We start from the raw sequence: 24,712 nt of genomic DNA, 5'->3' as shown, positions 1-24,712 counted from the left end.
GTAATATTAAAATTAGTTTGATGATCTGAATCTTTTAAGTGTGACAAATATGCAAAAAATTTAAAAAACAAGAAGGGGGCCTACACTTTTTCACACCACTGTATATATATATTTTTTATTTTTTTTTGTTTTGCGTTTTGTGTAATATAATTAGGCAAAATAGTCTAGCTGTTATCAAATGTTAATAAAATATTTAATGACTGTCTACTGTTGTATTGAAATAAAGACATAAAACGGCAAAAATAAATAATAATAGTAAATGTATATGTGTATATATATATATTTATATATATATATTATTATTATTATTATTATATAATATATATTATATATAAGTTATTATATTGGATCCATCATTTCTTTGGTTAAATTCTTCATGCATTTTTCAACATCCTAAACCTTTTATTGCTAGGTTTAACTTAGATTCCTATAAATTCTCCTTGTCTTGGTGTTTCAGCTCTCACCAGTTTTGAGGTGGTGATTCAGTATGGTTTGGCCACTCCAGAGGGTCTGGCTGTGGACTGGATCGCAGGAAACATCTACTGGGTGGAAAGTAACCTGGATCAGATCGAAGTGGCCAAGCTGGATGGTACCATGCGTACAACACTACTAGCCGGAGAAGTGGAGCATCCGCGTGCCATTGCACTTGACCCAAGAGATGGGTAAAACATGATATACTTTGACAGCTCTGTTATTTTTCAGTTATCTTGACAGAATTAGGTTGTTACAAGAAATTTTTATTTTTTTCTCCCAGTATTCTGTTCTGGACAGACTGGGACGCCAGCTCCCCTAGGATAGAGGCTGCATCTATGAGTGGGGAGGGCCGTCGCACCATCCACAAAGAGACTGGGAACGGTGGCTGGCCCAACGGTCTCACTGTGGACTACCTAGAGCGCCGTATCCTGTGGATTGATGCCAGGTATTCATGCACTATTGGCACTAAAAGTGAAGTAAAATGCAAAAATATCCACAGTTAGTCACCTTGATCTTGTAAAAATCTTGAAAAATATTTCTTTAGATCTGATGCCATCTACTCTGCCGCTTACGATGGTTCCGGCCTAATCGAGGTGCTTCGGGGTCATGAACACTTATCACATCCCTTTGCCGTCACCATGTATGGAGGAGAGGTCTACTGGACGGACTGGCGGACCAACACTTTGGCTAAAGCCAATAAATGGACAGGACACAATGTGACGGTGGTCCAAAGAACAAACACTCAGCCGTTTGATCTTCAAGTGTTTCATCCTTCTAGACAACCTCAGGGTGAGAACCAGCATGACCTGAACTAATATGTCAAAAACTGTCAGGAAACTTGTTTATGTTTCGTGTTGCATTTGTAAGCTGTGAACACCCGTGTTGTTTTTGTAAATCAAACCTATTAAAAACAATTTCCTTTAACTGAAATAAAATATAAATACTAGATGAAAAACGTTAACTTAAGCTAATATGTAACCCTGGACCACAAAACCAGTCATAATGGTGAATCTTTTGAAATTGAGATTTATACATCATCTGAATGCTGAATAAATATTTTTTCTATTGATGTATTGTTAGGATAGGACAATATTTGACCAAGATACAACTATTTGAAAATCTGGAATCTGAGGGTGCAAAAAATCTAAATATTGAGAAAATCGCCTTTAAAGTTGTCCAAAATGAAGTCCTTTGCCATGCATATTACTAATCAAAAATTACGTTTTGATATATTTATGGTAGGAAATGTACAAAATATCTTCATGGAACATGATCTTTAATTAATATCCTAATGATTTTTGGCATAAAAGAAAAATCGATAATTTTGACCCATATAATGTATTTTTGGCTATTGCTACAAACATACCTGTGCGACTTATGACTGGTTTTGTGGTCCAGGGTCATATAGCAGAAATTTTGCCTTGGCAACTAAATGAAATACAATAAGTTTAAGTGCCAAAATTTCTAAAACTGGATTGAAAAAATTAAAACTAAATATATTAAATATATAAAAAAATAAAAGTTTTATATAAAAAAAATGAAAATAACACTGAACATTTTCTTCCTCCTTTGCAGCTCCCAACCCGTGTGCAGCGAATGATGGGAAAGGGCCGTGCTCTCACCTGTGCCTCATCAACTACAACCAAACCTTTTCCTGTGCCTGTCCACACCTCATGAAACTCAAGGCAGACAAGCACACCTGCTACGGTAGGCTCCTCCTTCCTCAGCCCTAAGATCCAATCAAATGCTTTAATTGTTAGCAAGTTCTGAATGGAATACTGTTTTACTAATTACTGAATACTGCACAATATATTACATTTCCCATGACCTTGTCATTGCAAACAACATATTCTACTGTTTGAGCAACAGGAACAATATAAATTGTTCTAAGAAACAATAAGCATTATTCCACAGTGTATTGTCACATGACCTCAGTATGTTTTATTTATCAAATGTATTAATGATGGCTGTTTAATAAAAAATCGCTGCTGATAGTATTTCCATTTGAATCCATCATACTGGAAATGGGCGGTAAAGTGCATTGCATTGTGAGATACAGTAATCCACGCAGTAATCTCTGCATGTTTTAGTGAATGTATTTGATCACCCTGGTATTCCACATACAAATGTACTGCAGTAATACTACATTATTTGGAACGTAACCAAAAGCTGGAGTTCCAATTTGAGTGAGTAGTAAGCAAAATAGCAAAGCCACAGAGCTCCTTGCTGTTTTCTTTGTGTCTAGCTAACTCCATTAGCATTTCATTATTACTTCACTTTTAGGTTTATACATTTAAAAACTATTGTGGCAGCTTCAGACTAATGGAATAAAATCATACAAGCATTTTTCTTAATTTGAAGACTATTAGCAAGAATTGACTTCTAATGCATACATGTGGTTGTACAATTAGAAAATCCACCAAAAAAAAAATCATACTGTGGCTGACAATTTTTAAGTTCACTATTATTTTAAATGAAGCAATTCTGATCTCACATACTTCAGGACAGATAGTATATTAATTGCGGCACAGCATGAGGCTTTTCTTTTAGATTCATTTTGCGTTGGCGCTATAGATGCTCAATGTTAGATTTTTCAGGCCGGGCTGAATGTTAGTAGTCTTGTGTGGGCTGTAAATCTCGTTTAACCGTCAAGAAAACAACAGTGCACCCTGCCGCCCAGATGCACGATCAGTTTTTAGTATTCAGCAGCACAGCCTCCAGTATGGCTGTATGGAGAGCAGAGTGATTGGAGTTAGAGGACCTGTAGGTTCAGTGATGAATTAACACTGACATTAGATAGTGGCAAACGCAGGAGTAGGAGCCCACTCTTCCGTTCAGGCTAATCAATATGGAGACTGTAGACTTCACTACTACTGTATGTTCTTTACCTATATATGTATTTTCATAGAAAAATACATGACTACAATTTAACAATAGCTTATATTTTGTACAAGATGATTTTGTGCTTACAAATGTATATATGCTTTGTTTTACATGCACTTTTATAATACTATATCAATTGACAATGTCTTTTGTCCAGAGTACCGTCAGTTCCTGCTGTACGCTCGTCAGATTGAAATCAGAGGGGTGGACATAGATAATCCCTATTACAACTACATCATCTCTTTCACTGTCCCTGACATCGACAATGTTACAGTGGTGGATTATGATGCTCTGGAGCACCGCATCTACTGGTCTGATGTTCGCACTCAGACGATCAAAAGAGCCTTCATCAATGGGACTGGTGTGGAGACGGTGGTATCAGCTGGTGAGATGATGGTTTGAGCTTAAAAATCTATTATTCTAAGTCAGCACTGGCCCAAAATGCATAGGAACACTTAAAAATGGACCTTCATTGCTTTATTAAACTGAAAAGAATCATCAAATGAATGATGCTATAAAAGTGAAGTAACTTTTTTCTTTTTTTTACTCACTTTTTTCCCCAATTATTTTTAGCCATCTGATCTTCTGGTCATTTTTAGTGAATGGATGAAGTCAGTTTCCTGTTAACTATGGTTTTATCATGGTCCATTATGTTTGATAATAAGACATTTTAAACAGCGTATCTATCTTATCTTTTAAAACCCAATAAAAAATATAATAAAGAATTATTATAAACTACTGAATTATTTTGTAAAGTATTTACATTACTATACAAAAGTTTGGGGAGAAAATGTTTGACCTCTGTCATTGCCAACAAAGTGTATATAACAAAGTATTGAGATGAAATTTTGTTATTGACCAAATACTTATTTTCCACCATAATTTGCAAATAAATTCTTTAAAAATCCTACAATGTGATTTTCTGGATTTTTTTTTCTCATTTTGTCTCTCATAGTTGAGGTATACCTATGATGAAAATTACAGGCCTCTCTCATCTTTTTAAGTGGGAGAACTTGCACAATTGGTGGCTGACTAAATACTTTTTTTCCCCACTGTATATATATATAATAAATGTATAACTTATTTATACAAATATTTCTGTTTCAAGTACATGCTGTTCTTTTTAACTTTCTATTAATCAAATAATCCTGAAAAATGGGAAGTGGAGTAAATGGCTGCTGTAAATTCACGATCACAGGAATAAATTACATTTTCAAATATATTCAAGTAGAAAACAGTTGTTTTAAATTGTAATAAAATATTACTTTTTTACTTTATTTTTGATCAAATAAATGCACACGTCTGGGTGGGTGAAAGAAACTTCTTTCAAAAACGTTCTTGCCAAACCCAGACTTGTGAAATATATCTTACTTGAAAATAAATGTCAGATTTTGTTATCAAATACATTGACTTTCATACAGTAAGAGTTCACATACTTTTTGTATTAAAGAATGCAAGACAAATACATATTTATATTTGCTATGTTGTTCTGTTTTTCAGCCTGTGTGATCAGTTTACAATTCTAATCATGATAAAAAAAAATATATTTTCTTTGCTAGACCTCCATAATGCTCAGGGTCTAGCTGTAGACTGGGTCTCCAGAAACCTCTTCTGGACCAGCTATGATACGAATAAGAAGCAGATCAATGTTGCACGCCTAGACGGGTCCTTCAAGAATGCTGTAATCCATGGACTGGACAAGCCTCACTGTTTGGTGCTACATCCTATCCTGGGGTTAGTACAAGTACTCACACATGCGTAATTGCTAGTTCAGGCTTAGCATTAGTGCCTTTCTGTCATTTTAGTCTCTTTAGACTCTTTCGCTCTCAGCTTGTTTAGTAGGCCACATTTGGAGAGGAGCAGATGCCGTGCCAGTATGTTTCTGGCGGAGATCGTAAAGGGTGTAGATGAGAAATGTAGACGTTGCTCATTAGTGTGAGCTATAGGCTGGACAATATGGCTGCCCTCATGTTGCACTTCTCAGTGTGTTGCTGTGTGGCCAATGTGAATCCAATGTGTTTAGTGCCAGTGTGCTAGTTTCTAGACGCACCAGTTTCTAATAAAATCAGCAAGCTTGTGGATGCAGACAATATAAGTCATTCAGCTGGTTTTTCATTTGTTCGGTGTGTTTTGCCCTCTACAGTGTTTTTGATAAATTAGTGTTTATTTCTTCTCTCGCTGGCAGTACATCACAGTGTTTTGAGGCATTCAGCTGACTGAGATATGAAGACACTTTCCTGGCTTTTATTTTTAATTAAAACCAAAATAAAGCATTACAATGCCTTTTTATGTCCAGAATCTTGAATAACAGAACCTCAACAAATGTGGTGCTCTTTGCAAATAAACAAATATTGGTAACTGAAACTAATAAAATAGTTTTTGCTAATTGAAGTAAAGCAGGAATAAAATATAAATATTAGATTTAAAACTTAAACAAAAATGAAAAACTATACTAAACTAAAACTAAAATTAATTAAAGCTATATAGAAATATAAAAAAATATAAAAAACTAATAAGAATTACAAAAAAACTAAATTATTAAAACTTATTTTAAAATTAAAATGAGAACATAAAATTAAAGCTAATAAAAATATTACAAGTTAAAATAAAATAAGTAAATTAAAATATATATATAAACTAATAAGAATGATAGAAGTGCATAAAATTATTAAAACTAACTGAAATTATAAAAGCAAAAGCTAATTCAAAATATGAATAAATATTATAATAGTTATAAATAATTGTAAACATTGTCACAAATAATTTGCAGATATCTTCTTTATGTCAGGACTTAGCTACTGTTGTCTTATTTTTTGCGTATTGTTTACAGGAAGCTCTACTGGCTTGATGGTGACAACATCAGTATGGCCAACATGGACGGCACCAACCACACATTACTGTTCACCAATCAGAAAGGCCCAGTGGGTGAGTGGCCTGTCTTGTATAACTTTTGTTTGCCTAAAGCTAAAAGAAGGCCTTGTGGAGATGATGTTTTACACGCTGACTTCTTCCCATGGCAGGTCTGTCCATAGACTTTGACATGGAGCAGTTGTACTGGATCAGCTCAGGGAACAGCACCATTAACCGCTGTAAGCTGGATGGTTCCGGACTGGAGATCATTGAGGGTGTTAAAGGAAAACTCACCAAAGCTACAGCCCTCGCTATCATGGGTGAGACAGCACCATCAAACTGTTTCCAATGCATCAAAAACTAAAACTTTGTGATGTAACTCACTGAACTGAAGTTTGTCTAACTTAATTGTGACTTGTGAAGTGTTTCTGTTAAGTATTAATGGTGTGAGACTACAGCTCTTAAAAATTCTTCCACATAACTAGATGACAGTGCTTTCCAAAAAACCACAATTGTGATTTTTGTGAACAATGGTCATAGAGTTCACTGCATTGTAAAATCCATTTGAGGTAAGTGACTGACCTCTTGTGTTTTATGTGTAGGAGATAAGTTGTGGTGGGCCGATCAGGGCACAGATCAGATCGGTACATGTGATAAGAGTGATGGAGGCAACTGGAAGGTTCTCCGAAATAATACCTCACCCATGATGCATATGAAGATCTACAATGAGACTGTTCATCAACTAGGTGTCATATTTATATTGATTATGTAACCTTAAAATGCATGTGACTTTGTCCCCATAAATGAATATGCAAGTGAAAAGGAGAAATTACTCTTTATAAAATTACTAATTTTTAAAAGGAAAATGTATTATTTTTCAAATAAAACTATTAATTTCATTAATTACATTTTTTTTATTAAATTAATTCATTTTTTAATTATTCTTATTCTTATTATTATTGGTGTTTTTTTTTTATTGGTGTTACTTCAACTAAATATTCAATTTAAAGAATACCCAATTAAATGTTAATATAGATCACATAATCAAAAAGGAATTTCTGGATTGTCAGATGGCAAGACAGATTAAATAATTGTTATAATAGAGGATAATTTTAATTAGCACTTAAAATATAATGTAATTTATATTGATTAGTGACTTTTTCCCTTTAAATTCATTTGGATTTCTTGAAATTCTTCTTTATAAATTGCAGGTTTTAAAATCAACAACTATTATTATTATTTCATTTCAATTAAATGTGAAAATAGTTGGCATAATCAAAGGGGAATTCCTGGGTTGTCAGATGACAAGACAAATTACATATTAATATTATAATAGGTCTTATTTCGGTTAATGCTTAAAATGAACACAACTATAAATAATTCAAAAATAATGCGAACTATTAACCAAAGATGATACCATTTGGATGTGTCTGATATCTACTATAGGTACCAACCTCTGCAGTAAGAACAATGGCGACTGCTCTCAGCTTTGCTTGCCAACTTCACCAACTACAAGAGCCTGCATGTGTACGGCTGGATATAGTCTGAAGAGTGGCCAACAGTCCTGTGAAGGCAAGATCTCATACATACATCACTAATGTACAACATTTGCTTTCACATGACCACATTGTAACATTGTGTTTATGGCACTTCTGTATAAAGGCATGGGCTCGTTTTTGCTCTACTCTGTGCACGAGGGCATCCGTGGCATCCCTCTGGACCCGTCAGATAAATCTGATGCCCTGGTACCTGTGTCAGGCACCTCTCTTGCTGTGGGCATTGACTTCCATGCTGGTGAGTATTAGGGCTGTGCAATTTGGGGTAAAATATCAAATTGCGATTTAATTTGCGATTTTAAATTTGCAAAGTCAAGCTTCAGCTCAATATTGCCAATAATGTGCAGCACAGTATGGGTATCATTACCCTGCTGAAAAATACAATAGAAACTATCACAGAAATTCTTATAGTTTCCATTAAACCATTACAAAATTCCTTTTTGTTTTGGGCATTATTCCAATAGGAATTACTGTTGTTCTATTGGTTGCCATCTGCCAGATTACATCCCACCAATAGAATCCATCAAATAGACATCGTTATAGTTTACATTACGCGCGTGTGCGTCAAGCCTCATCCATACTGCCAGATGCGCTCGTGGAGACTTGCGGTGCGGAGCCGGGTGCGAGTATAAACGAGCATTACGAGACAGGCTGCGTGAGTGCGACAAGCATGAGCGGCTCGTCCGTGACGCGGGATTCGCTGAGAAGCATTCACAGACACAGGCTGTGTGTGCGCTCTTCTGAATTGGGAATAGCGAACATGCATCATAAACTTATTTCAAATTAATCTGTTGGGGAGATAAAATGTGTAAGATAACGTTCACGTACTAACAAAAACATCTAAGAATGTATCTTTTATTCGCCAGTACTGAAAACAGAACCGAGAAGGGTATATGCACTGTGACGCAGCTCTTGTTGTCTGTCATTTCGAAGCTTAAGTTGCATACGGTTTTCTTTAGTTTTAATTTGCCTAACTATCGATCTGACCCAGTAGACGCCATAATACCACTCTGTCTCTCTCCTGCTTTCTGGTTTTAGTTTTTTTTTAATGGTGGGTGTTTACGCAGTTGGCTAGAGCAGTGCTGATTGGGGAGAACGGAGGTGCGCTCACTCTATTGGTTAGTAAGACTGCAACTCAAGGCTGGCAGTCATGCATATGCTCTGGAACAGAGTAATATCGCATCCATATCGCAGAACGTCTCAAATCGCGATTAATCGCACAGCCCTAGTGAGTATGCAAATATCAGTCTGAAAATTGCTCTGAATGCAACTAACTTGAGGTGTTTTGTGCTTCTTTTACCCTGTAGAGAATGACACCATCTACTGGGTTGACATGGGCCTTAGCACTATTAGCCGAGCCAAGAGAGACCAGACCTGGAGGGAGGACATAGTGACCAATGGCATTGGACGTGTGGAAGGCATCACCGTGGACTGGATTGCAGGTGTGCAAATGTGCGCAAACACAAATTAAAAGCGCATTATATATTAATGCATCTAACACATTGTGTTATTTTGTTTAAATAGGCAACATCTATTGGACTGATCAAGGCTTTGATGTGATTGAGGTGGCCAGACTCAACGGCTCCTTCCGCTATGTGGTCATCTCTCAGGGTCTGGACAAACCTCGTGCCATTGCTGTACATCCAGAGAAAGGGTGAGGGAATATGTCTGTGTTTTAAGTGAAGATGGGGAATGTGTGCCTATGAACATGAGAAAACAGTGTATGATCTCATGATCTTAGACTCAAGTATTTGTGTGTACAGGTATCTGTTCTGGACGGAGTGGGGTCAGTATCCGCGTATTGAAAGATCTCGTTTGGATGGTTCTGAAAGAGTAGTTCTTGTCAATGTCAGCATCAGCTGGCCCAATGGCATCTCCATTGATTACAAGGTTTGTACATAAACACACTGTGCCTCTTTTGCAGAACAAGTTTATTTTGGGTTCTGGTACCAGATTTAATTGCTAATCAACTTTTAGAAGATGATTAGTTATTATTATTAAGATTTTTTTAATGCTATTTTTTCTATAAAATATATAAAAATATATCATGTTTTCCACAAAAATATTAAGCAGCTGTTTCAACAGTTTCTTGAGCATCAAATCAACATATTAGAACAATTTCTGATGGATCATGTGACACGGAAGACTGAAGTAATGGCTGCTGAAAATTCAGCTTTGCCATCACGGGAATAAATTACATTTGAAAATATTTTGGCGTAAACAGTTCTTTTAAACTGTAATAATAATATTTCACAATGGTACTTTTTTAAATGTATTTTTGAACAATTAAAAAAGAAAAATCTTAGCAACCCCAAACTATTGGATGGTAGTGTTTATTTAATTTAATTTGTATTTTAATTACATAAAAATATATTCTAGCAGTGAAACCACAACAGTATGGTAAGTGTTATGTAACTAATGTTGTACAATGTGTAGGAGAGCCTGCTATATTGGTGTGATGCACGTACAGACAAAATTGAGCGCATAAATCTGGAGACTGGAGAAAACCGTGAGCTGGTGCTGTCTAGTAACAACATGGACATGTTTGCTGTTTCTGTGTTTGAGGACTACATCTACTGGAGTGACAGGTGCCAACACATTATTCCTTGACTATTGCTTATTATTACACCTTTTTAACTGGCCCCTTTTATTCATATTAATTTATGTTCTCAAAGGTTTTTATATCTTGCTATTGCAGTGGATTTTACAGGTAATGAGCTTTTTATCTTCTCCTGTTTCCAATAGGACGCATGCCAATGGCTCCATCAAGAGAGGAAACAAGGACAATGCCACAGACATGGTGTATCTGAGAACAGGCATTGGTGTACAGCTCAAAGACATTAAAGTCTTCAACCGTGCAAGACAGCAAGGTGTGTATCCTCCTGAAAACTTTTTTTTTTGACTATATAGCAGGGGTTTCCAATCATAAGGACCCTCCAGGGTTTTAGCCAACCAAGAGACCCTAGTATATAAAAAGTTGGATTTTAACAATAGCAACTGTGTTCATTTTAATATCTTAATATTGTTTGCAGGTACCAACATTTGTAAAGTGAACAATGGTGGTTGTGAACAGCTGTGTCTGTACCGGGGTAATGGCAATCGTACCTGCGCCTGTGCCCACGGCATGCTGGCAGAGGACAGCCACAGCTGCAGGGATTACGATGGCTACCTCCTCTACTCGGAGCGCACGATACTAAAGAGCATTCACCTATCGGATGAAACAAACCTCAATGCTCCCATTAAACCCTTTGAAGACCCAGAGCACATGAAGAATGTCATCGCCCTTACCTTTGACTACAGGGGTGGCGGTGGAAAGGGAGCCAACCGGATCTTCTACAGCGACATTCACTTTGGTAACATTCAGCATATCAGCGATGATGGCTCTGACCGCAAGACCATAGTGGAGAGTAAGTGCCCAATCTTTTCATTCATTTTTTTTATTGCTCTGTTTTGCCCTATTTTAACGCTCTAAGTGCATGGTCTAAAGCGCACGGCGCAGGTGCACTCAGGGCATGTCCGAATCCACTTTTGCTAGTTTAATGACGGGAAAACGGTCGACGCGCCCGGGCGCATGGTCTAAACGGGTTGTCCCTATTCACTTAATGAGTAATGGGTGTGTTCTGCGCGTAAGGTGCAATAAACCAATCAGAGTCTCATCTCCCATCCCCTTTAAAAGCTAGTTTCGCTCGCGCCATGGTGGTTTCGCTATTTACATGGCGGAATGTAATTTTTTTTTTTTTTTTATGTTTTTGTGCTGCTGCGTGTCCCTGTGTGTTCTAATAATAAGTAAATATTAAAATAAGTAAAGTGTACGTGCGTTGTGCTCCCGCATATAGGCGCATATTACTAACGCGCTCTTTAAATAACAAAGAAAAAATATTGCACCAGACTTTAGACCAGGTTTGAGTTGGTCTATGGCGCAGTCTATTTTCAGTTCCTCAAAATAGCATTGCACCAACAATGCGCCTGAACACACCTCTTTTTTAGACCAGCACACGCCCATGGGCGCAAATGCATTTGCTATTTAAACAACGCGGCGCAGTACGGGAAAATGAGAACTGCATCGGGCTGAAACTATCAAAAACGCTTTTTGCATTGCGCCCGGGTGTATGATAGGGCCCCTAAGAGTGAGAAATTATAATGAAACCAAGTACTTGAAAAAATAAATGCTATTTTAATTTGGAAAATACAGTCTTTATTCAGCAACAATGCATTTGATCAGAAGTGACCGTGACTTACACTGTTATAAAAGAGTTCTATTTCAAATATATGCTGTTCTTTTGAACTTTCTATTCGTCAAAAATCCCTGAAAATAGTTTCATGGTTTCCACAAAAATATTAAGCAGCACAACTGTTTTCAACATTGATATGTTTCTTGAGCAGCAAATCAACATATTCAAATGTTTTCTGAATGATCATGTGACATTGAAAACCTGGAATAATGCTGAAAATTGAGCTTTGCCATCTCAGGAGTAAATTACCTTTTAAAATGTAAAATGTACATTTTAGTGAACTTTTTTTTTATTTTATTTTTTTAAATGTCATTCATTTTAGATGGTTAGACAGATGCCAGTGGAGGCTGAAAATGTTTATCAGCTCCTATAGTAGCATGAAGTAGTAAGAACACAAGTAACATTTAGTAACAATGCAAGCATTGAAAAAAAAACAATACACCAAAAGCAAAACCCTTCATTCAAAGTTTGTGTTGCTTTTGTTGTAGACAGTTTCTTCCTGATATGCCATATAATGAGTCAGTAAAGAAAGAAATTTCATCAATGGTTTCAAATATATTAAAAGTCTGACATGGACATTTCTAGTCTCTAAAGTACATTTCTTAACAGTATATGATATAGTTTGATGTTCACATAAAGATCTGTTATTACATAATATCATCGAAGTCTTCACTTAGATAATTCAGGCTCTATATCTGGCAGAACAAATCAATGTAGTTCAAACACATTACAGCAGAAACACATTAAAAGCTTCTGCATGGTCCGGGACTTTATCCTCATGGTTGGGGAGGGGTGTCCAGCTCCACAGGGTTAAAGGGCTCCACTATGGCACTTCCTGGACACATAACGCACCTGCAACCTTTGCAGCACACCCGTCCCAATGTCAGCAGCTCTCTACGAAATTTGTTTGACATGAAAGCATAGAGTAGCGGATTGGCTACAGCCGAGGAGCTCGCTAACAGCCGGGCAATGATGGCGAAGTTGAGATGATGTGCGTGTATATTTCTATTATTGGTAGCAATGAGCAAGAACATGAGGATGTAGGATGGCAACCAGCAGATGGTGAAGACTAACACCAACAGGATCGACGTCTTGGTCACCTGGTTCTGGTAGCGCTCCAGTTGCGGCACGGTACCTTGCAGTCGCGTCCTTCGCAGGAAGCTGTAGAGTTTGGTGTACATGACGACGATGATGATCAGAGGGAAAGCAAAGCTGAATAGGAACAGAATGGTACTGTAGACCAACTGGCTGAGGTCTGATAGAAACGCAAAGCAGAGGATGGGCACAGTCCTCAATTGGCGGAAAGCAAACTGAGGTGCTGCAAGAGCCACGGCCGGCACCCACATGAGAATCACAGTAACCCGGAGCCAGCGGCGCATTCGGAAACGATACGTCCAAGTGGGGTGCACCACAATCAGGTAGCGCGTTACCGCTAATGCAGCTAGTGTGAATACGCTCGCCGAGTTACAGGCCACTCCCAGGAAACTGATGACTTTGCATAGGATGCTGCTGAAGGGCCAGTAGCCCAGTGCTATAGCGGCAGTGTGGAAGGGCAGGCAAATGAGCAGCAGTAGATCCGAAGCACTCAAGGCTAAAAGTAACGTATCTGTCCCTTGAAGAGACTGGAGTCCATTTTTCCTCCTCCGTCTGGTCAGGACGTAGATGACCAGCGAGTGTCCCACCAGCCCGATCAGCATGACTATTGCGTCCAGAGTGGGAGCTAAGACCCGTGTTAGTTCCCAGCTCAGACTCCCATAATCATGGCTAATATTCATACTGAACACACTGAAGAGCAATTTACTGAAGTGTGGGATGGCATACGTTCAAACTCCAGATGAAGATCGCCGTCTGCTTCAGGCTAATAATTAGCCCTTTTGAGAGTTAATAACTTCCTCACATGGCAAAGCATCATTGGGGTGTTTACTCCAAGAGATAAAGGCAGTTTCTGCTGGGGTGGTTGTTAGTGTTTAGCATTAGCATTTAGCAATATATCCTCCTAGGAAGTTGAGAATTAATGTTAACACTTTTTTTCTGGTACGTAGAGGACATTTAAAAAATAAATAAACAAATATAAATTAATTAATTATAAATAAATAAAATATTATATATACACTTTATAATTAAGTTTGTCTCACACAGATTGTGTATGAAAGGTAATACAGCTGGGTCACTGCCTAGTCAGTTATCATTAGTCTTCATAATTTAACATTTAGTAATATAGGACAAATCAAGTGAGCTTTTGTAATAACCAATCAAATATCCAGGGACTACAATGCTAATTTCTATCATCAAAATTTTTGAAATCAAATGTTCTTTAAAAAAGTGAGTAAATAGTCAGTATATAATATAATATGATATGATATAAAACAATATAATATAATAGATTCAAGTAGAATCGAGTACAAGTTGGTATATTATATCATTATGAACCTATTGGATTTGTATGCTGGCAACATTTTTCAGCTTTCGAGTCAGCGTTATTTTAATATTATGTATATACTATTTAGTTGTTATTCATATTTTGAATTAGCTTTTGTTTTTATATTTTTGCTTTTTATTTTATATTAATTTTAGTAAATTTACTTTTTAATTGGACCTTTATTTCAGATTTAGTAATTTTGTACTTCAACTCAAATTTATTTTATTTCAGCTAGTTGTCAAAGCAACATTTAGCAAAATGAGTAATTTATTTCAGGTTTATTTTAATTAACAGACATTATTTAAATTAACAAACAATGTGTCTTAATTTTAGTTAATAACAACAAGGTTTCGAATGCAGCCAAAGACTTCCAGTATTACCATAAACATTTATGTTTCATCATTTGTAATGTGAAAACAGTTCCTTTCACATGTGATCACTATTAAATTTCATCTCGCATTTGAAATTATGGAAGGTGCTTACCTTACGGCCATCCATGATTGCTGTTTGCTTGGATTGATTGAGTGAAACCAGGCAACCCTCCAAAACGTGATTCCCTGCATCTGTCAATGGCCGTTACATTACGAACTGTCGATTCTACTTGAATCTAAGTGCCCAATGCAACTTTCCTCTTATGATCAATTAAATGACTCTTCAGATTCATTCCAAGTCCTTTAGCTTGTCTGTTCCAGGACTTTGTCCTTCTGCTGCAAGGAAAGCAAGACGACTCTCCTCGGGTCTGTCCTAATGTGAGATTTCTCTCGCAGAGGTGGAGAAGTAGTAGGAGGAATGACTAACACCAAACACCATAACGATCCTCCTGACCTCCAAGTTCAAAGTACAATGGGTGGTTGTTCAGGTATCATCATCTAATACATCGATTGTCAGGTTTACTGGCCTTTTCCTAGAACAACGTTGTTTCTGTGATGACGTCTCATCTGTTGGCTGTGGCTATTATGCAAGTATATTTAAGCCTTTGGCCTAAAAACTGATGTGTTTTACAGGATCATTATTGGTTTTTAGCAAAAGTAAACCGCTTGGTTGAGTGTCCTTCCTGTTTTATGGTGGAGCAATCGCTGTCGTAAAACAGCCATTGGTGTGATGCAGATAGATGCAGCGAAGGCCCTCGTGGGCTCATACATTTTGTGGAGGGCGACTATTATTCAGTGTGACTTCGACTCATTGGGACTCTTTCGACGGTGCTGATTGCTCCACATTGCTTCTCACCCCAGCGTTGTGTCTGAGACTCTTCCAGCAGTCCTCTCTTTGTGAAAGAACTAGTCACCGTGGTTAAAGAGATTCACAGAGGGAGGGGTCTTGTATGCACAGGCACCCATCCATGAAATGACCGGATGACACTAAGCCACTAAACACACACATGCACCAGCAACAACGGCTATCTCACAGCACGCTGAAACCAACATGCACACGTATCATGGGATTAAACTGTTCACTGGGACAGGATAAGGAGTTTAAAAAGAGATGTTTTGGACTTGCCCTGTGTTAATCATAGAATTGGTTTACTCTATGAAGCTTAGATGACATTAATCCAGTTTGAAGTTGTTGCCATCCTTTCCAAGAAGTTCAGATGCCTCGTTTTTCGTTTCATTTTTAGCTATAGTGTGCAGTAGAGTTAGTTTGTTCAAAATAAATACAGTGTGTCTGTGCACAGAATTATAATGAAGAAAAACAGATTGGATGCAGTAGAGTTGTTCTTGGATCAGAAACAAGCAGTCAGAGCAGGATTCTCTATATACTTACTCAGTTTAAGAGCATTTTTCTTCTTTTCATTTGAACAGGTGTAGGATCAATTGAAGGTTTGGCTTATCACCGGGGTTGGGACACACTTTACTGGACCAGCTACACCACCTCCACCATTACACGGCACACTGTGGACCAGAGTCGCACTGGAGCTTTTGACAGAGACACTGTGGTCACTATGTCCGGGGATGACCACCCCAGAGCCTTTGTTCTGGATGAATGCCAAGAGTATGAACATTGTATATCAGATTTGCCATGATGCAATGCTGTGTTTTGATTATTTTCCTGGGCCTACAATCCCAAGAGTTTGAATCATATTCAGTATGAACTCCTACCCTAACAAATACCGAAAACATTTTTATATATAATTTTTTTTAACAATTTTATTTAAAAACCTATATCACAAATCTTAATTTTAGCTTTAACTGCCAAAGTGATGTTCTTATAATTAATGATTATGATAATTAATTCATAATCTTATAAAACAAATCCCCAAAATAGGCATTTTTGTGATGCTCACATAATTCATTGTAATAATTGATTTATAATTTTATTTAATTTATTTTTTGCAATTTATTTTGTTTTATTTAAAAATATATAATTATTGAATACTTCAATAATCTATTTATTTAATAATATTAAATAAAGATATTTAATATTATTATTAAATTATTCATATTAAATTACTCTGTTGTGTACTTTGGGCTTTTTTTTTTAATCTTGTGTTGCTTTTGTTGTAAGTAGACCTCACATGTCAGTTTCTGTTTCAATTATTCCATTTTGGGTGCTATTTCTTTCAGCTTGATGTTCTGGACTAACTGGAATGAACAGACTCCAAGTATCATGCGAGCGTCTCTTTCAGGAGCGAATGTCCTTGTGATCATCGGCAGTAACATCCGCACCCCGAACGGCCTGGCCATCGACCACCGTGCTGAGAAAATCTATTTCTCAGATGCCACATTTGACAAGATTGAGCGATGCGAGTATGATGGCAGTCGACGCTTCGTGAGTTCCTCTCTATTTATGTCTTACTTTTTCTGTTTGTTCATGGGAAAGGAAGAGTTCTTGACTGTTGCGTGGTAGATCATGACTCTAAAAGCGCAAAGTTCATGAGCTTGATTCTTAGAGTACACACACTACTGACATCTTGTACACCTTGAATTTCTTTGCAAAATGAATGAATGTAAATCGTACCTGTGATTAGGTGGTGCTAAAGAACGAGCCAGTGCATCCTTTCGGTTTGGCGGTGTATGGTGACTATATCTTCTGGACAGACTGGGTGCGCAGAGCTGTGCTCAGAGCTAATAAATACGGCACAGATATGAAAGTCCTACGTGCCGACATTCCTCAACAGCCAATGGGCATCATTGCTGTGGCCAAAGACACCAATAGCTGTAAGTTTTGTACTGAAAACTGACTTATCCATGTGTTATAAGAAAAGAGTTATGGTTTAAATATTTTTTCAGCATGCCAATATTAGAAGTAGTATTATTTGCACAAGGTTATTATAGTCTACAGAAGCTAGAACCATAAAATATTGTATTACCTAAATGTTATCTGAAAATAAAATAAGATATATTTGATTTCAGCTAGTTGACAAGGCAACATTTTTCATTTTTAAGGTATTAAAATAACTAAATTTAAACTCAAATAAAGTAAAAAATACGTATTTCACAACAAAAACGAATAAAAATGTCAAAATAGTAAAACTTTGAAATTAAAATGAAAACAGAAAATGAAATTTCTATTACATTTAAATTCTAACTTAAAAAACTATGATAGTATCTCAGTGATACTAAAGTAACACTGCTCTGAAATGGCTTAAAAGGGTAAATATTAATCTATTTATTTATTTATATACTTATTCATTTACACTAGCACACAAAATTGATAAAACTGACACAATTGATTTTTAACTAATTATGAAAATGAATGGAACGGAGGATGATTTTATGTATTACACTGCCCCAAAATTCATTTGAAATTGGTCATTTGTGTCTGTAGGTGAATTTTCTCCATGTCTCATCAATAATGGAGGCTGTCAGGACCTGTGTCTGCTCACTTCAGAAGGACGAGTCAACTGCAGCTGCCGTGGAGAGCGCAAACTACTGGGAGACAACACCTGTGTTGGTGAGAGAGACGAACAGGAAGCTAGTGTCTAAAGTATAAGCCTGTCCTGTTCTGAGCATGCTCCATTAGTTTCCTCTGAAAAGTGCAGCATAAAATTAAAGCATATCTCTCTGTCTCCCAGCGGAGAACACAACCTGCAACAGCGTGGATGAGTTTGAATGTGGAAACGGCGACTGTATCGAGTACAGCCTGACTTGTGACAGTCTCGGCCACTGCAAGGACAAGTCTGATGAGAAGCAGTCCTACTGCGGTAAGCATGACACTGCTTCTCATTCATTGCTTTGTAGTTTTCAGAAGCATTTCCAAATTAGAAAGCTTGATATTTGAAGTTTTACATATTTTGAACTTAAAATAAAAGCATTTTGTAAAACATATTTAATTCCTGCAATGGCAAAGCTGAATTTCTCCATCTTTTTTTTTTTTTTCAAGCGAACCGCATGTGTAAGAAGGGCTACCGGCGCTGCATTAATGGACGATGTATCAAACACAGCTCTTGGTGTGACGGCACTGATGACTGTGGAGACGGTTCAGATGAGCTGCCATGCAACAGTAAGCAAGGGGGAGTGTGATTGTCTGAAATAAATGGAGATTAAGGAAAATACAAACCTGAAATTCTTTTTTTTGAGTGGTTGACTAGAAAAAGTGCAGCTGTAATAGTTCCTCACTGTATCCATCTCTGTTTACTTCAGTGACTCTGTGCAGTGCTGCTGAGTTCCAGTGCAAAGACGGTTCCTGCATCACTAACTCTAGTCGCTGTAATCAGGTGGTGGACTGTGAGGACGCCAGTGATGAGATGAACTGCAGTAAGTATTAATCTGGTCTAGTAACCAAAACAAAAGGTTGCAGGTTTTAACATATTTACATATTCTCTCGAACGGATACAATCTTTCGGTACATTCTCTTTCAGGCCCCACTGACTGCTCCAGTTACTATCTGCTTGGAGTGAAGGGCGAGACCTTTGAGCAGTGTGAGTTCACTACACTCTGCTACGCCCCCTCCTGGCGCTGTGATGGCTCCAATGACTGCGGAGACTTCTCCGATGAAAGAAACTGTCCCGGTCAGACTCTTCACACATCAGCATGCACTGACACACCCCCTCATTCTCAGAGCAAATATAATATGTGTGATATTGCATAATGAAATTGACCTTTCACTTTCTTTCCCACAGAGAAAAGGAAGTATAATTGTCCACTGTTTAGCTGATCTTACTAGGCATGATTATATGGTTGGTTGCATATTATTATTTACATTATGCATCGTTTTATCCTCATATCTGTGACCGTGTAAGACAACTGAGAACCTCTATGCTATTTAAAGGGATAGTTCAACCAAAAAATTTAAATTGTCATCATTTGCTTACGTCAAGTTTTTCCAAACCTGTATGAGTTTTTTTTTCTTCTGTTTAGCACAAATGAATAATTTTGGTAACCAAACAGTTGATAGTAGCCATTTGAAAAAATTCTATGGAAGTCAGTGGCTACCATCAACTGTTTGCTTACCAACATTCAATTTTTGTCTTTATATTAGCCTTGATGAATCTCAGTGTCAATCTAGTTAAGGCTGGATGATAGAATGTGTAAGTGACACTGAGTTTATGTATCTCTTTCAGAGACGAAGACTTGCAGTCCAGAGGCATTCCAGTGTCCTGGCTCTCACATGTGTATTTCTCAACGCTGGAAGTGTGACGGGGACAAGGACTGTCCTGATGGTGCAGATGAGGGCATTAAGGCTGGTTGTGGTGAGTTGCAAGAGGAATTGCTTATTTTGTGCCATGGAAATCCTTGGAAGAAACTGTTGCAACTATTTCTGCCTAGTTTCTTTATTTAATCACTCTTTTTATTTCTTACTATTTTTTTTGCATGTGTTTCTCTCTCTCTCTCTCTCTCTCTCTCAAGTGTTCAATAAGACCTGTGATGACTCAGAGTTCCAGTGTCAGAATTATCAGTGTATTCCCAAAAACTTCATGTGTGATCATGACATTGACTGCCGCGATGGCTCTGATGAATCGCCCGAGTGTGGTAAGCATGTGGTGTCCATTTTATTGTTGCATCTTTTAGTGTTATTTATTATTATTAGTCACACAGACCCACACAGTGAAGCATACATTAAGTCAGATGTTGTCTTTCCTGTCATAATGTAGAATATCCCACATGCGGGCCGAATGATTTCCGCTGTGCTAATGGCCAGTGCCTGAAGCAGAAGAACTGGGAGTGTGATGGAGAGTTTGACTGTAGAGACCAATCAGATGAAGCTCCCAAAAACCCACTTTGCACAGACTCAGGTGAGTACAGTAACCTTGAAGGGCAAGGTGAAAAAAAAACTCTTCTAAAGGTTGTTACCACATTATTATTATTTCTTCTGGTTGTTACAAAAAAAAAAAAGTAATATATTTTTTGTAAGTGCCACATATTGGCCGCATCGGCATGGATGGCACAGATCGCCACATCATCATTCAAGATAAGATCACATGGCCGAACGGCTTGACGCTAGATTTTATTAATGACCGCATCTACTGGGCAGACGCTCGTGAAGACTACATTGCTTTTTCCAGCCTGGATGGATCCAACAGACACATTGGTGAATGCAAACACACACACACACACACACACTGCTTATGAGGTCATTTTTCTTCAGGCAATTAGTTTAGACAAAGGAGTGACCCAGCCTTCATGTCGCCAATAAATGACATCATAGACTGTCTGTATTATGTAATATTACAGTCGATCTATTGTTTTTGAGACTGGTATGTGCAAAAGACACGCAGTGAGGAGGAGGTTTATTTCCATATGAATTCCTAATATTCAGAAAGCTTACGCAAGAACATGCTAGATCTGTCCTAGATTGAAAGGATTCGACTTTGAAACCTCACAGTTTCTTTGTGCTGCTAAAGTCAGGAGATGCCAGGAAATCAATATTATCTTATAAACATAATGTAATAAGATTCATGCAAACTTCTACAACAGTTAATCAAGCAAGTGGACCTGTTTTTTGGTCTATTGGAAGCCAAATATGGGCAAATGTCAAGTTGAAAGATCTTGTCTGCCTTTCTTCGGCTTGACGCTAGATTTTATTAATGACCGCATCTACTGGGCAGACGCTCGTGAAGACTACATTGCTTTTTCCAGCCTGGATGGATCCAACAGACACATTGGTGAATGCAAACACACACACACACACACACACTGCTTATGAGGTCATTTTTCTTCAGGCAATTAGTTTAGACAAAGGAGTGACCCAGCCTTCATGTCGCCAATAAATGACATCATAGACTGTCTGTATTATGTAATATTACAGTCGATCTATTGTTTTTGAGACTGGTATGTGCAAAAGACAGGCAGTGAGGAGGAGGTTTATTTCCATATGAATTCCTAATATTCAGAAAGCTTACGCAAGAACATGCTAGATCTGTCCTAGATTGAAAGGGTTCGACTTTGAAACCTCACAGTTTCTTTGTGCTGCTAAAGTCAGGAGATGCCAGGAAATCAATATTATCTTATAAACATAATGTAATAAGATTCATGCAAACTTCTACAACAGTTAATCAAGCAAGTGGACCTGTTTTTTGGTCTATTGGAAGCCAAACGTTTATTTTGGATGCGATTAATCGTTTGACAGCACTAATATATATATATATATAATTATTTTTAGAATATTTCAGTTTTATAATTAAAATAAAAAGGTAACTAAACAAAAAATGGTTGGCTTGGTTGCATGTGTTTGTATTTATATATATATATATATATATATATATAATAAATATGCACAGCATACACGCATATATTATGTAAACAAAAACGTTTATTTTGGATGTGATTAATCGTTTGACAGCACTAATATATATATATAATTATTTTTAGAATATTTCAGTTGTATAATTAAAATAAAAAGGTAACTAAACAAAAAATGGTTGGCTTGTCAATGAACTGAAATCCGTTTAATATGAAGTACTAAAATTAGTACTTTTCATGTCATGAAAATAGCCTACAAATATTGGTTAATATGTTTGGTCTGTCACTTATTCTTAATTTTGTATGAAGTTGTGTTTTTTTTGTTTTTTTTGCTAATGTAATCAAGGCCATGAAGATTGGAAGATTGATATTAACCAATGATACTATAAACTGCTTTTTATGATCCATTCAAATCTGAAGGATAAAAACAGTTTCACCCTTATTTCAATATTCTGTTTCTTGCTTTATTAAATATGGGTCTTGTGTTCTCTTCCCCACAGTGCTGAATCAAGACATCCCTCATATCTTTGCTATGACTCTATTTGAGGAGTACATCTACTGGACCGACTGGGAGACCAAGTCCATTAACAGAGCTCACAAAACCCTGGGCACCAACAAGACCATGTTGATTAGCACCCTGCACAGACCCATGGACTTACACATCTATCATCCCTCCAGACAACCTGAGGGTGAGAAGATGCACACATGCTGTGTATAGAAATGTTCCTGCGGTGTTTGATGTGCTTTCTGAGCTTTCTCCTCTCTGATGCTCTTGTAATTGCAGTGTCAGGTCACCCGTGTCAGGTGGATAATGGTGGCTGCAGTAACCTGTGTTTGCTCTCACCTGGAGGAGGCTACAAGTGTGCCTGTCCCACCAACTTCTATCTGGCTGCTGATGGAAAACAGTGCTTGTCCAACTGTACAGCCAGTCAGGTGTGTGTTATTTTGCCACAAATAAGCAAACATTTTCTCGAAATGCAGAATGCCAGCACATTTTACTTGTAATATTCATTTTTCTTAATGTGGTTCTTATTTGATTCGCATTTTAAAGTTACTGAAATTGCTAACACATTAACAAGTGTTTCAACATTATATCAGTGTTTATTGTGCTGCCATCAATTTATGATGATTTTAAATAAGAAAAAGAATGTTGTAGTATTTCTTTATTTCTAACTAACTAACTAAATAGATTAACAACACATTAGCAGTTCTAATATATACTTTTTAAAAAAAAATCATTTTTTTTCTTCATTTACAGTATAGCAGCGTTATTATTAACAAAAAAAAACTGAAAAAATGTTTGTTCATTAAAAATAAAACTGAAAATTTTTTTAAAAGATTAAATGAAAAAAGAATTAAAACAAAAATTTGAAATAAGTTACATTTGAAAACGTTTAATTTGAAGTAATAATATTACTAAAACTGGTAATAAAAATTAATAAATATTTATTTGCATTCTAAATATTTATAATATTATAATAGAAGTTTTTTTTTTTATTACAAAAACCCAACAAAATGACTAAAAATGAAAACTGAAAATAGAAAAAAAAAACTTCAACATTTTTATGAACACTATAATAATATATCAATAATATTAAAGTAACACTAAAATAACACTGCGATACAGTAATGACCATTATTATTATTTCTTTTTTTTATTTTGCATTTTGGTAATGAGAAGTAGAGTTAGAAATTGTGTAGTCAGAAGTCAAATGAAAATGTCACCATGCAAAAAAACCTAATTGTCCTAAAAAAGCTTTTTTTTTTTCTTGTGATTTTTGGGGTGCAGTATTACCTTGACATGTTCTTGTCAGAAACAACTCTAGGCTAATTGTCTGTGCTCTCTCTTCTTTCTCTCTGACTGTAGTTTGTCTGCAAGAATGATAAGTGCATTCCCTTCTGGTGGAAGTGTGATACTGAGGATGACTGTGGAGACCGCTCAGATGAACCTGCCGATTGCCGTAAGTATCAGGGCTCTTTATCTGTGAGAGACACCATGGACACTCAAACATACATAACATTCTCATACTCTGTTCTTGGGTTTTAGCCGAGTTTAAATGCAGACCAGGCCAGTTCCAGTGTGGCACAGGTCTCTGCACCAACCCGGCTTACATCTGTGATGGAGACAACGACTGCCAGGACAACTCTGATGAAGCCAACTGTGGTATGATGTCCAAGCAATTGTGTAGGACTGAAATTATCATCTTTAGGACATTTGCTTAATGAACACTCATTTTTGTCCTCGTTCAGACATCCACGTTTGCCTGCCCAGTCAGTTTAAGTGCTCGCATCCTAGCCGCTGTATCCCTGGAATCTTGCGTTGTAACGGTCAGAACAACTGCGGCCAGGGAGAAGATGAAAAGGACTGCCGTAAGTCTAGTCCTATATTTCTCATTAGTTAAAGTTTTTATATTTAAACTATGTATGAGGCTGTTTTCTGATGAGCTGATAGGCTGAGTGTCGTCGTGTTGTCTTGCAGCTGAGGTGACCTGTGCTCCTAACCAGTTCCAGTGTGCCATCACCAAACGCTGTATACCACGAGTCTGGGTGTGCGATAGAGACTACGACTGCGTGGACGAATCCGACGAACCGGCCAACTGCAGTAAGGAAATAAAAAAACAACAATACATTGACTTTTTGTATATATATATATATATATATATATATATATATATATAT

General features: G+C 37.0%; 1 protein-coding gene across 1 annotated transcript in view; it reads left to right on the top strand.

The window, feature by feature from the left end:
* The window catches only part of LOC107568402 (low-density lipoprotein receptor-related protein 1-like), a 131,244-nt gene that overhangs the window by 92,728 nt on the left and 13,804 nt on the right, over positions 1-24,712 (top strand). Inside the window, exons 24-60 of the mRNA XM_016254375.1 lie at positions 458-662; positions 755-919; positions 1,019-1,263; positions 2,050-2,181; positions 3,515-3,742; positions 4,917-5,091; positions 6,188-6,282; positions 6,378-6,527; positions 6,810-6,953; positions 7,654-7,779; positions 7,870-8,001; positions 9,071-9,205; positions 9,288-9,417; positions 9,527-9,653; positions 10,200-10,351; positions 10,509-10,633; positions 10,796-11,170; positions 16,214-16,403; positions 16,976-17,180; positions 17,380-17,569; positions 18,180-18,305; positions 18,427-18,555; positions 18,735-18,854; positions 18,995-19,108; positions 19,213-19,362; positions 19,474-19,503; positions 19,915-20,043; positions 20,201-20,323; positions 20,446-20,586; positions 20,706-20,795; positions 21,370-21,456; positions 22,534-22,722; positions 22,818-22,966; positions 23,901-23,994; positions 24,081-24,197; positions 24,284-24,403; positions 24,513-24,635. Of these exons, the coding sequence (XP_016109861.1) occupies positions 458-662; positions 755-919; positions 1,019-1,263; positions 2,050-2,181; positions 3,515-3,742; positions 4,917-5,091; positions 6,188-6,282; positions 6,378-6,527; positions 6,810-6,953; positions 7,654-7,779; positions 7,870-8,001; positions 9,071-9,205; positions 9,288-9,417; positions 9,527-9,653; positions 10,200-10,351; positions 10,509-10,633; positions 10,796-11,170; positions 16,214-16,403; positions 16,976-17,180; positions 17,380-17,569; positions 18,180-18,305; positions 18,427-18,555; positions 18,735-18,854; positions 18,995-19,108; positions 19,213-19,362; positions 19,474-19,503; positions 19,915-20,043; positions 20,201-20,323; positions 20,446-20,586; positions 20,706-20,795; positions 21,370-21,456; positions 22,534-22,722; positions 22,818-22,966; positions 23,901-23,994; positions 24,081-24,197; positions 24,284-24,403; positions 24,513-24,635 (5,457 nt within the window). The remainder of the gene's footprint in view (positions 1-457; positions 663-754; positions 920-1,018; positions 1,264-2,049; positions 2,182-3,514; positions 3,743-4,916; positions 5,092-6,187; positions 6,283-6,377; positions 6,528-6,809; positions 6,954-7,653; positions 7,780-7,869; positions 8,002-9,070; positions 9,206-9,287; positions 9,418-9,526; positions 9,654-10,199; positions 10,352-10,508; positions 10,634-10,795; positions 11,171-16,213; positions 16,404-16,975; positions 17,181-17,379; positions 17,570-18,179; positions 18,306-18,426; positions 18,556-18,734; positions 18,855-18,994; positions 19,109-19,212; positions 19,363-19,473; positions 19,504-19,914; positions 20,044-20,200; positions 20,324-20,445; positions 20,587-20,705; positions 20,796-21,369; positions 21,457-22,533; positions 22,723-22,817; positions 22,967-23,900; positions 23,995-24,080; positions 24,198-24,283; positions 24,404-24,512; positions 24,636-24,712) is intronic.

The sequence above is a fragment of the Sinocyclocheilus grahami genome, unplaced genomic scaffold (genome assembly GCF_001515645.1).
Source record: "Sinocyclocheilus grahami isolate Dianchi unplaced genomic scaffold, SAMN03320097.WGS_v1.1 scaffold1240.1, whole genome shotgun sequence".
NCBI classification, from domain to species: Eukaryota; Metazoa; Chordata; class Actinopteri; order Cypriniformes; family Cyprinidae; genus Sinocyclocheilus; species Sinocyclocheilus grahami.
Note: the sequence above shows the minus strand (reverse complement) of the source record. Positions and strands in the feature narration are given on the sequence as shown.